A 13,200-nucleotide genomic window follows, 5' to 3' on the forward strand; every position below is an offset into this window, starting at 1 on the left:
CAGCCTGGTGCCAGATGGTGTGGACGGTCGCTCTGACCCGGCCACTGACTGTGTTACTTAGGTCAACCATTTTACTCATGTTGTGCTTTAATTTCTCATCTACGAAATGACAGGAGTCAGACGTACTTCACTGGATTATTGTGAAACTACTCAAACAGCTCCTGGCATGCAGCAAGTACGCAATAAATTTTATCTATGACAACACTTACAGTATTCTCTTCATTGGTGTCTCATTTGCCAACTCTAAGATCTCTGAGGTTGGGGACGGTCTCCAGTCAACTGTGAAACCTCAGGGCAGGCGGAGAGCAGGTGCTTACAAATATGCCTGAGGTGAACTGCTAAGAAGCTTTTTGAAGGTAAACATAAAGCCTGGATGACAGATCTGGAAACAGCCTTCCAGGTAGCGATTATGACACGAGAACGTAAGAAGGAATCTGTGCGAGAAGGTGGAGGAAGCGAAGCAGGGAGAAGACAAGGCTGAAGAAGAAAGGGAATGCTGAGGTCTCTGGGGCCAAGGGCGATCCAAAATGGCTCTGTCAAAGGGCTGCATGGAGAACGAGGCAGTAAGAAGATGATGCAACAGAATCCGGTGCAGAAAATTCCTGTTAGCGACGAGACTTCAAGAAAGACAGCCATTATTCACTAGTCGCTGGACTAGCTACTCCCAAACCCTTCTTCCTTGTAAAGAAAAGGCAATTTTATGATCACAAAGAGGCCATGTTCTTTTTTATTGACAAGTCAGTCTCTACATACGTTCAGTATTGCACAGATTATAAGTGGATTGACAATCACATTAACAATACGGACTCACGAGCATTTACATGCAGCTCCGGCTCCAGGTGGTGGCACATTTTGTGCCGGGTACTCAGGAAATACAACGGACGTAAAGGGGACAACTACTTCCATTCATGAAAATCAGCTCTCAAAAAAAGCATATGTGTCATCTCATAGAACACTTAGTATGTCAAACCCAGGAGAATCAGTAACCAAATGACAGAACGCTGTCAGAGGAAAGTTGGTGATGAAAATGTTAGGTTAAGAATGTGTCATTGAACTTGAGATCCAGAAAGTGTACACGTATTAGGAATTGTAAGAAAAGACCCTCATGTTCTGCTTCAAAATGACTATTATATTCGGAAAGGACATTTCCGGGTTGCTACAAATGTCTTCTCTGCTCGCATAAACCACTGTTTCAAAGTTCTAAAGAAACAAGATGGTAATTCACATAAGTGGGTTTTAAAATAAGATTCTGCTCACTCAAAATAAACTCAATAGGATCTTCATCAAATTACAAAGAAATCTTATCAGAACGCCAACCAGATAAGCCAGACCACACACTGATCTTCCCTGACCGCCTCAGACTGCAGAGCTGATGTCCCTGACCCGGAAGGGGAGCGAGAGTCGTCCCAGCTCTGCCGCGACACGGCCCACAGTGTGAGGGTGGACGAACGTCCTGCAGCTTCCCTGGGGGTCGCTTCCCCAGGCACAGAATCGAGGGAGTGGGCTGGATGGCTTTTAGGACACCTTTCAACCAAAAGGATCTAAGCCAGCTTGAGATTCCACCTTTGAAGGGACGTTTTGGGTGGCAAAAGAAATGGACTCAAAGTAGTGGGTGAAGTATTTCTTACCTCTGGATGCCATCGCGCAGAACTGTTCTGCACTGCAGTTCAAGGACATCTTTGTTCGATACTTTCCTCTACTGGCTGGTGCTGCTAAAGAGGAAAGGAAATGAGGCATCTGATAACGAAACTGCGGACAAAAACGTAGGAATGCCGTGCCAAGTTTGGGTAAAAAACCAGTGCGCTTCCACGTCAAGCCCGCAGTCAGGATCTTCTGCCTTTGAATTTTCCGAGCCATCAATCTGGTCGGGAAATGCACGTTCGCGCCACTCTCAACAGCAAACTATGGAGTGCACATGTATTAAAAATACGTTTTCTGAAATCCTCCCGGGTAGGCAGCTTTCATGAAACTGGTTCTAACAGAAAGGATGCAAGACAATTAAGTGCAGGGTAGGATTTTTTTTTCTTTACAAATCAGGAAAATGACCCAAAGAGAGCAATGGCTTCTCATTTTCTGCCCTCTAAAAAGAATACAAATATCGCTGCTCCTGGAATCTAACACACTGGCTTCACTTTCAAACGCATCATTTTATTTTCCTCGTAAGGCAGTCATACATTATAAACTTTAAGCACGTGACAGTCACATGGTTTCTTCAGTAAGCCCTAGGACTTCCATGAGTTTTCCTGGAGCTTACAGCCAGAGTAGTCAAATATTAAAGCTTTCTCCACAGCCACACGTTCCTTTGATGTTTGGGTTATTGAAAACAAACTCACTGGATAATTTATCTTCAACATAGTCCATTTCTGTTCCTAAAAGTGTTAGCTGTGCTTTCTTTTCGATGAACACTCTGACTCCTTGGGGAGAAGAAAACACGTGTCACATAAAGCCTGCGGGTCTATGGAACCTGCTGATTCAAAGCACAAGTGAACTTTTTAAATAGTAACCACTGACAAAGTCAGACAGGGAGCTTCTGAATCTGTCTCATTATTTCCCCTAAGAGATTAGTGCTCAGTTCCCTGTCTCCCTTCTTTTCCACTCAATCATCTATGTCAAACACAATGCTACTAGGCTAGACACTGGTAGGGAAGCGTATTCCACAATTCCATGTAAAACCAGAATTCGCTTTTCACTATACTGCACCCGTTTTTCTAATTTGCAACATGAAGGAAATGTGTATTCTCAGTGAGACTTCTATAAAGAGAGTCAATAATATGTGAAAAGCCTGCACTGACATCCATACACATGACACACTGGCAAGCCGAGACACATACAGGACTGTGATACCTCGGGCTGGGGTCATAAGACCTGTGAGGCTATTTTGTTCTTCTGCTCATGGGCCAGAAAACTGGCAGTAATGTAACTCCCTGGAATTATGCAGGGAGAGGCTGGTATCTTCGTAAATATAATCGGTTTAAGAAAGCTTCCTTCCTTGTAAGAAACTGAGTGCTTACTCAACTATAAACTGTATGTAATTGTTAGAGCTCATCTTCTGAAAAATTTAATACTTAAGGTATTTTATGTAGTGATTTAAAAAACAACATATTAACAAACGTGTCATTATCGATCAGTAATTTCAGTTTAATGGGATGAACAGTAGGAACCTGCAAGCTGGCTAAGAGCACGGCTCTGACGCAGAGCCACCAATGAAATACCCCTGCACGCTGAACTTCCCCCAAGGCTGTGGCATTATTCTGTTTTAAATAGGTTTTATCAGATTATTGGGTAGGGGCAGGGGGCAAGAAAGAATTAAAACACTGACATTTTTAATAAAAATTTAAAATACAGATTCCTCGAAAGCATGAGATGACATTACTTATTTGGTATAGACGTCAAACTGCTGCTTCCCACAAAAATGGATGGTTTGGTCTGAAGTTTTAGCATTTTAAAACCTTTCTGCACACAATGATTATCTTTTGTAATTGAAACAAACAAACAAATGAGAAGAGCACAGCCTCTGGAGTGAACCTGACTAGGTTCAACTTTTCACCAGGCCACTGAACTAGCCGAGTGACGAGTGACCGTAGGCAAGCTATTTCACCTCTCCATGCCTCAGTCTCTTCATCTGCAATACGGGCAACAATATGGTACCATTCTCACTCAGCTGCTGTGTATAAATCACTTGATATATGAAAGTCTGTCAAACCACCCTACCTCACAGCGAGCACTATATATGCTTAAAACTCACCATCTTGAACAACTTCTTCATCAGAATCTCCTTTTGTCTTTGTATATTCTAGAGTATAAGAAAGGCCATTACAACCCCTGGTTCGGACACCAACTTTCAGACCTACCTGAAAAAGCAGTGTAAATATAAACTTAGTTTTAAAGTAGTATGTATTAAACATTCATAAAAACCCTGGCTATTTGACATTATTTGCTTTCTTCATAAGCTTAAAGAGAAATAGCAGATTAGATTTCTTGCTATAAAATGTCCCTTTAGGAAGTGTAAGTGGAAGGGGGAACAAGCATTTAAAAAATTTAGCTATTTAACAAATGGCACTGCAACACTAGTGTGGATCCTAAAACAATAAAAACAATTATATGCAAAAATCCCAAAACAATACAAAGGGGGAAAAACTCCCCCAAAACCATAGTCATCACCACTCTACAGAAAACATTATTTTTTTTCCTTTTTTCTTCCAGTCCTCGTCATATATACTTATATGACACAAGCTTTATTAGAGCAGGAATAAATCTTAATTCTCTGATTTGCTTTCGTCACTTAAGACATCATCTTTCCATGTGAATAACTTTCACAATTATCATTCGCATATAATGCCTTAGCAGTCTACTATACCAATGCATGTTAACTACTTAACCCTTGCTATTAGCCATTTAGGTTGGGCATAACATTTTTAAAGGAAGAGGTTTTTGTTTTTTAAAGTAAGTTCTGCTCATTGGGGTGCTTGAACTCACAACCCTGAGATCAAGACTTACATGTTCTACCAACTGAGCCAGCCAGGTGTCCCTTAAAGGAAGAGTTTTAATTCTAAATGTGAATAATCACTTTTTTTTTTTTTTAAGGAAAAAGAAAAGTATCTGATGGCAGAGATGACTCCTTACAAATTCTCACTTCTTCAAAAACATTTGTGCTCCACCTCATCGCATGAGATGGTCTCAGGAAGTTTCCCTATGGTTAGGTTCACTGAGGTCAACACAGGCCTTCCCCTGGCAATCATACTGCCTCTACACAGGGTCTTAATTCTAAGGCAGAACTGTGCAAACATTCTCAAGTACCACAAATCAAAAGACTGCAGCCAACACAGACCTTAAGAAGTTTAGGAAGTTACCAGAAACTGAACTTTTTTAAAATACCGATGTCTATTTTCTAACAATATCTACCGAACTTCTACTCTTGGGTCCTATCTGGTTTTTTGAAGTATACAGTAAAAGTATCATCATAAAAAGTATGATTTCCCCAAGCAGATCCTGATTTTCTTAAAAGCAGCTACATGTACTTGCTTCAGAAAAGCAACCACAGGAGTGGGAAGACATCTGGTGAGAGTGGGAGTTAGAATGCTAAGCTGCCTGGGAGTTTTTTTTTTGTTTTTTTTGTTTTTTTTAAACATATCTTTTTTTTTTTTTTAAAGATTTTATTTATTTATTCGACAGAGATAGAGACAGCCAGCGAGAGAGTGAACACAAGCAGGGGGAGTGGGAGAGGAAGAAGCAGGCTCATAGCAGAAGAGCCTGATGTGGGACTCGATCCCATAACGCCGGGATCACGCCCTGAGCCAAAGGCAGACGCTTAACCGCTGTGCCACCCAGGCGCCCCTGCCTGGGAGTTTTGACGAGCTGAAGCATTCTGACAGTAGTTCTCTTCTGTCCTTAAAAACAAGGAGACAGAACTGTGGTTTTATTCACTCTCAGAGTGCGAGCTGAGAGAACGTGTAAGGGCGTTTCACGTATTCGGCATGATCAATAATAAAGTGTCTAGCTGAAATTTTGGAGCACATGTCCTAAGTACTGACTTGACTTAGCTTTCATCTCTATTATAAACGGGAAGACTAAAGCAAGGAGCAAGTCCAACTACTAGGAATGAACACAGATACTTACAGAATACAGGCAAATACAGCTTTAGGTACTTGGAATTTGGAAAAGGGACTGCTTGTGCCAGCAATGACACCCAATGAAGTGTTTGCTCCATCCTTTTCATGTCGTTGTCATCCCTCACAGCTACACTCAGCTAAACCAGTGTTTCATTTGGTCGATGCGTATATACTCTTTTCATTAGTCTATTCAAACAGAGTTGGCATACCGATATCTTTTAGCATTTAATAATTCTTAGGAGCAATGTGCCAGAACTTCATCACATTGTAATGTAGGTCGTACAACAGAACCTAGAAACCACTCCATAGTCGAACTACTACGTATTAATAGTTTAGTACTTGGCTATAATTTACAATATTCCACAGGCAATGTGATGACGTTGATGTACACACCCCTCCCCAAGAATTCTGCGGTCTAGGAGGACAGCCTACATCAGTGCACTAAACCAGGCTTACAGGCCCGGTCTTCTAGAACAATGGGCCCGGCACACTACAAACACCAAATACTTGCTGAATGATATTTGTGTCAGCACTAGATATAAACAACCCCAAAGACCTTTAATATGGGGGACTGGCTAAATAAAGAAAACCTGTTCAATAAAATACACTAACATATGCAGTCATAAAAAAGGATGAGGTGGGTCTTTCTGTAATGTCTGTAAAGAACTTCAAGCTGTATTATTAGGGGCAAAAAGCAAAGCATAACCACAGCATGTATGGAATGCTTTTCTCTAAGTACGGAAAGAGATACACAAACATAACAAGCATGACCTAGGCCAGCAGTTCCCCTCGGGGAATTATTACTGGTTGTCACAACTGAGGAGTGGGGCGGTGCCAGCGGAATCTCGTGCGCAGAGGCCAGCGCTACTACTAAACATCGTGCAGTCCGCCCCCAACAAAGAATTATCCGGTCCAAAACATCAATAGTGCGGAGGCTGAGAAACCCCAGTGCAGGCAGATAAAAACATACAGACTGTCTCACTTAGGACACTTCAGAGGTAGCCTCTTAAAAGGATGGAAGACAACCCAGAGTCTGGGGTCACAAAATGAGGTCTTTTTCACTGAATACCCCGTTATATTTTATTTGAATCTCTAAAAATCGTGAGTGCATTTTTACCTCCTAAATAAAAACCCCCAACCAACGAAAACATAGTTTATCACAAGATAAATTCATTGTGAAAATATAACTTCAATTATTTACTGACTATTCATCTGATTGGTTTTACTTACGTGTTCAGGCTTATCTTTAAGAAGCTGTTTTATCTTGTTTACTGCTGAAGGTGTCTGAAAAAAGAACAAGTTATTAAGTTTTTAGCTACAAAACCTGCTTTCTTTAAAGCCTTGGAGTTCACGTTTCCTAGTCTTTAAGACGACTCAAATCTATCTTTAGCAAATTCATCTGACAAATTTATATTCCATTCTTGTCGGAGTACCTTGTGGCTTTTATATACAAATACATGAACTCTCCTCAACATAAAACATTTTTTTTAAATACCTTCTAGCAAGATTCTTTGAATCTTTTTTTTTTTTTTTTAAAGATTTTATTTATTTATTTGACAGAGAGAGAGACAGCCATCGAGAGAGGGAACACAGCAGGGGGAGTGGGAGAGGAAGAAGCAGGCTCATAGCGGAGGAGCCTGATGTGGGGCTCCATCCCAGAACGCCGGGATCACGCCCTGAGCCGAAGGCAGATGCTTAACCGCTGTGCCACCCAGGCGCCCCAAGATTCTTTGAATCTTATTCCCCCCAGTCACGATCAGCTCCCTGTCCTAAGTTCTCTGGTTCTCTCTACTTACACCACAAATCTGAGTTTTCTAGGCAGCATCTGTTTTGTGCTCTTACTCTATGCTCGGCAACAAGTACAATTCCAGACACAAAGAAGGCACTCAACAGCCAATGAATCAATCAAGTACTCGCTGGGGGAGCCAACCTTCAGTCATTTTTCCTTTTGATTATTAACTCTATTGTTTTTGGTTTTTTTTGGGCTTACCCCAAATCTATTTCAAATCCATCAAAATGCATGGAGGAAACAACGTAGCAGCATCAACTTGAGGGTGCCTCTCATGCCAGTCCCCCCACATGTTCACACAGCTACTAAATGAGGCTTAAAACAACATTCATCTCAGGATGAACAGAACTAAGCCAGTCAACTACAGAAACAAGCACAGGGAGGAATTTTTCAGGAGCAATGCTGTTTAATTACCTAGCCCATTTGTCCTCAAAATGAGGAAAATGCCACAACGCAGGGTATGTGTATGGGTCAGCATCACCAATCCCACTTTCTTGGGAAGTGCAATTTTCCAACAGCTACTGAATTTCTACTCTTGGATCCTATCTGCTTTTTCACCGCGCTGTCAGGGGACGGAGTCTGTTCCAGGGCATTCCTGCCCTACTTCCTAGCTGTGTCCAAGCCTGTTACTTGGCTTAAACCGGGAGAACAGACCCTCCTCCTCGGGATTCTTGTGAGGATTAAATACATGAACTCATGAACTACATTCAGAACGGTGCCAGGCACAAAGAGCTCAATATAAACCTGATACTTTACAATGATGAGTGTATTAATGAAGAGATCATGTCCTTCCTACTTTGTTTTATTAGCTCCTTAGCTGGCAATGCTGTGCTGGTCCTCCAGTTTTTTTTATTGGCATTTTATTGGTTTGTGGAATCCCAGAGTGGACATTATGACCTATGACTCGGAAGTAACTGTAGCCAAAACCCAAGCCTGTGCTAAAGCAGCAGACCGAGAGGATGGCTTCAAAGTGTGCTCTTCTGGCCTGTCTGGTGGGGGCTTGGCCAGATGAGGATGTTGAAACAGAGTGTGGACCCAATTTAGAAAGGCCATGAAACCAATTTAGAAGGCTGCCACTAGTTAATTTTTTAAAAAACAAACTAGAGGGGCGCCTGGGTGGCTCAGTCGTTAGGCGTCTGCCTTCGGCTCAGGACGTGATCCCGACGTTCTGGGATTGAGCCCCGCATCGGGCTCCTCCACTGGGAGCCTGCTTCTTCCTCTCCCACTCCCCCTGCTTGTATTCCCTCTCTCGCTGGCTCTCTCTCTCTCTCTCTGTCAAATAAATAAATAAATAAAAATCTTAAAAAAAAAAAAAAAACTAGAAAAGAAAACAGTGTATTACACTTAATAAAGATGAATGTTTAGTGAAACCCTGACTTCAATTATTAATATATGGCGGATGTGTACATATATCCTTATTGTGTGTAACTGGGGAAAAAAAAAAAGGTTAAAAAAAGAAATCACCACCAGTAGGTGGTTTATAAAGGCCTTTTCCCACGATTCTAACAGAACAGGAGCCAACCAGTGGGACAACAGTGGACAACAGGGAACAGTATGCCATGGGAAGAAGGAGGAGAAGAGCAGAATTATGTTTTTTTTTTTTCTTTTGAGATCTCAGCATATTAACGGCAAATAGTTACAGGAATATTTCTGAAAAAAAAAGTTTAAAAAATGCTCATTTACCCTTCTAAACAATTGTCAGTAAAAATTAGCTTCTGTTATTCTCATGATCTTATTTCCCACATTGAGTCCTGAAGAAATTAATCTAATTACTGTCAAAGAGCAGAGGATTTCCGATAAGTTAAAAAAAAAAAAGGCACAACCATGGGAAAGTATTTACTGCAAGTACAACTTGCCCTGTAATGCTGGGGAGTCAAAGGTGAGGAGGGTTCACTGCTGCATGACCAAAACAAAGACGACAGGGTGTACACACTACTCTGTCAACAGCCCCATGTGTTTTTACCTTGTGATTATTAAATTACCGAATTTGATTTTACAAAATAATGTTGTTTTCTTCTTTTCCCAATTCTTAGTAGAAAACACTTACACACACAGTAAATAAAAACAATTCACGGAATGGTCCACCTATCCCAAAGTGGTTGACTCCACACCTCTATACTGTTAAGGGAAAAGCAGCCTGTGTGCCTGCGAACTGTCATTATAGGAACCAAAAGGAGTCTTTCTTAATTTTCCTGTCTTGGGCCAAAACCAAACATACTCCATTGGGAGGAGTGTTATTAATGATGGAAACCCAGCTGAGTACTTATTTAAGGGGAAAGATACAGATCTTATAATTTTCTAAGTGAGGGATTTGATTTTCAGAACAATTCAGAATGACTAAAACGGAACACGTGACACTTGAAAAGAAAATGCTAGCTACAAAAAATACAAAAATACTTTCTGTATCTCAGGACCAGGCAGAAGCTGAGGAGCCTACTGGGCTCTACATCTATTTGCAGGCTCTGGCAACTCTACAATAGTACACTCAATCTGACAAATAGTCCGAAAAATTCACAACTAAACAACGTGCTGCAGGCCCGGAAGCCTTCCAATTTCCATGCACACCCCCGAAACAACTAAGACACCTATACTTTTCTAAGAAATGTATATATAATTAATGACTTATTCACCTGAGATTTGGCCAATGAATTAAAGTTTAATATTCCTGAAACTAAATGAAATATAATGATGGTTTTTAATCTACTCACAGGTAGATCTCAGAACAAGACAAAAGGCACTTAAGATTTTTAGTCCGTTTTTGTATCAGAAGCTTTTCATCCTCAACACTGTATTTCCTTAAGTATTTCCCCAATTTTAATATTTTGCCCTTCAAGAAAACAAAATTAAAACCAAAGCTAACTCCATGATTATGTACACTAAACATGTCCCAACAACTACAACCTATTTTAATTTCATTATAAATGTGGTGTTTTAGTGTTTAAAAGATGGTAGATAAAAAGCAGCCAATGAACAGTATTTTATTTTAACTCATTCTTTAACAGCTATGGGTGGCATTGTGGTGTTTTCCCTTTTGTCCTTTCCTATTCATCTCTGTATGTGTATATTTTGTAGCCTACATTTTAAACAGTTTAACATGTTTCTCGTGCAATACATAGTAATAAACATATTAACCATTTACTGAGTACCTTCCAGGCGTTTAATGGTTTATATGCATCACCTTATTCTTACGATTCTGTGATTTAAGTATTACAGATTAAATGACTGACACAGAGATAGTATGTTAAAGAATGAAGAGTTATGACTCCCAAACTTAAAAAAAAAATCATTATTTACAGTGACTACATAATAGTTCACCAACTGGATCTACTCTTATTTAACTAACGTCTCATTGTTACATGTTTAGGCTACTTCCAATTGTTTCCTGGAGAAACTTCTTAAACTGCCTAAATATACAAATTACTGCTTGGTCACTGTTCCAAAGGACTTCTGGTACTTGTCCTTCAATGAATTAACAGCTCCTTATTGGGGCTCAAGTAACATATTGTTTCCTAGTCCTTCTCAACTAGGTGCCACTAGAAAGTTAAGTCTGAAAGCACTCATTGCACATAATGAATTAACTTCTCTCTGAGCATGAAGAATGATGCTGGGATTTACAATGTTTGCAAAAACGCTCAAAAACTAAGAACAGACAGCAATTCACGCATGCCACAGTGTCCTGAGACTAGGGAACGTATGCCAGGATTAAAATGACTGACTGCAAGCCTGCTATGCAGGCCGTGGGTGAAAAAGCATCGAGGACCTGCTTTTTCTTTGGGACCAGCTAAGGCTACAGGGAAAGGAACTTCTGAAGTTAGCTAGACAGTTAAACAGGCTAAATTCAGACAATGGACTTTGTCAAGTTGATCAGAACACTTGATCAAAGGCAACATGGAGCACTTGTGAACTAAGAATTGACAAGATAAAGAACTGACACAATTCTGTTAGCAGAATTAGCCTGCTAACAGGTCATGAAGCAGGAGCAAGTGTATAGAGAGCAGGTCTGAGAATGCGAGCTGTGTTATTATCCCTAGTAATTCTAGGGGTGGCAAAGGCCTGGCCCACAACTGTGTCCCTGGAGGGTGGGGGCTGTGTAACTCAATTCATTTCTTGTCCTGAAACACAGGAGGTCTTAAATGTCAGCTGAATGACAATGAATGGAGAGGAAGGGAATGACTCAGAGATTTTGAAAAAGCAGGTAATATGCTAAATGATGGACAAACAAAAGGCAAAAAAGCATCTCTGTACCTCCTCTTTCTGGCTCTACCATTACCAGTGGTAGAATTCTTTTCAGTTCTGAATATTTTTAAATTGAGACTGAAAGACACAAAGTATGACTCATGTCCTTTAGTTCTTGGGATTTCAAGACCTTGGAGAATTCTAAGATCTGATGATGTTATCTTCCAGACACGAACACAGGCTTGGTGGTACAGAAAACAGTAATACAGAATAATCAGGATAACCTCTGCACAGGCTGAAAACACTGATCCATTATAAAAATGAATTCTCCCACCTGATCACAACTTTCTTCTATTTTGCTACAACTGATTTTCTGACAACAGGCTTTTTTATACCATTAGCTTGAATGGAATCCGTGACTCACTCTACTTCCTACTCTCTAGGTGCTGAATGCTTGCACCAAGGCTTCTCCTTAACCAAGAGTGAAATGGGACTGATTCGTAAGCTTTCCTATGAAATCCAACTCTTTCAAAATGGCAAACAGAAGTGGCTGTCTAACGGATACTGAGTTTTCTTGGGGTGAGATGTTTTAGAACTAGATAGAGATGATGGTTGCACAACATTGTGAATATACTAAACGCCACTGAATGGTACATTTTAAAGTGGTTAATTTTATGTTATGTGAGTTTTCCTTCAGTTAAAAAAACAAAAAAACCCAAAACAACTGCACAGTGCAACCCGGATCCCGTCTGCGTGGTAAATCCCGCGGTGAGCATCTGCGGTATGGACTCTCTGGTGCCCTCCCAGTCTGTTCGACCTTTCACCCAGAAAACGCCCAACGCTCACTCAGGGCAGAAATTTTTATCCTTCTTTGTCCTTTGTGCGAGCCGACCACGGCCGAGGCACGCTGGAGGAGCAGAGGGTGTTTCAAAAAGCTTCCCCTACCCGACCCCAGGAAGGAACCCTTTGTGCGTTACAGCCTTGATCTCAGTGAGCGGTGGGCTTTGTTGAGGCCGCGCTCGCTCCGTCGTCCCCCGGCGAGCTTCCGCCCTCCTCGCGCACCTCGAGGGCAGGGGTCCCGGTTCCCTCCCCCAGCTTCCCGCACGCCGAGCTCTGAAAGGCCCGCGACCCAAGCACAGTCGCGCCCCCGGGCTCGCAGCGGGCCGCCCCCGCCGCCCCCCACTACCCCCCCCCCCCGCATGCAGCCGCCCACGGCCTGCTGGGAAACGTAGTTCCCGGGGCGCCCGGCTCCCGCGGAGCAGCCCCGCCCGGGCTTGTTTATCTCCCCAGCCCGGACGAGGAAGGCAGGGCGCGACGCGGCGGCCACAGAGCGGGCCCGGCGCCCTGCCGCCGTGACCTCCTCACGAGGGCGGAGGTGAACCAGTGTCATCCGTCCGACCGCGCGCTCCGGCCACTCACCAGGGTGAGGGCGGCCCGGGTGGGCTGCAGCTTCCTCTTGCTCACAGCCCGGACAGTGGCCCGGACTAAAGAAGCCGACATCGTCGCGGTCCCGGAGCCCCGGTGCCTCGGGCCGGAGCTCGGCCACCTCAGCCTCTCTCCATGGACACGGCGGCCGCATTGACGCCACAGGCTCCGGCGCACGGCGCCCCAGGCCCCGCCCCGCGC

General features: G+C 42.5%; 1 protein-coding gene across 1 annotated transcript; it reads right to left on the reverse strand.

The window, feature by feature from the left end:
* Positions 1-696: 696 nt before the first annotated feature.
* Positions 697-13,191, reverse strand: ISCA1 (iron-sulfur cluster assembly 1). Its single transcript, XM_026518742.4, has 4 exons — positions 12,994-13,191; positions 6,840-6,893; positions 3,746-3,851; positions 697-2,414 (listed from the first exon to the last, which is right to left on the reverse strand). Exons 1-4 carry the CDS (start codon positions 13,072-13,074, stop codon positions 2,266-2,268), a joined length of 390 nt encoding a protein of 129 aa, XP_026374527.1. The 5' UTR covers positions 13,075-13,191; the 3' UTR covers positions 697-2,265.
* Between the last annotated feature and the right edge of the window lie 9 nt (positions 13,192-13,200).

The sequence above is a fragment of the Ursus arctos genome, unplaced genomic scaffold, assembly GCF_023065955.2.
Source record: "Ursus arctos isolate Adak ecotype North America unplaced genomic scaffold, UrsArc2.0 scaffold_33, whole genome shotgun sequence".
In the NCBI taxonomy this organism is placed as follows: Eukaryota; Metazoa; Chordata; class Mammalia; order Carnivora; family Ursidae; genus Ursus; species Ursus arctos.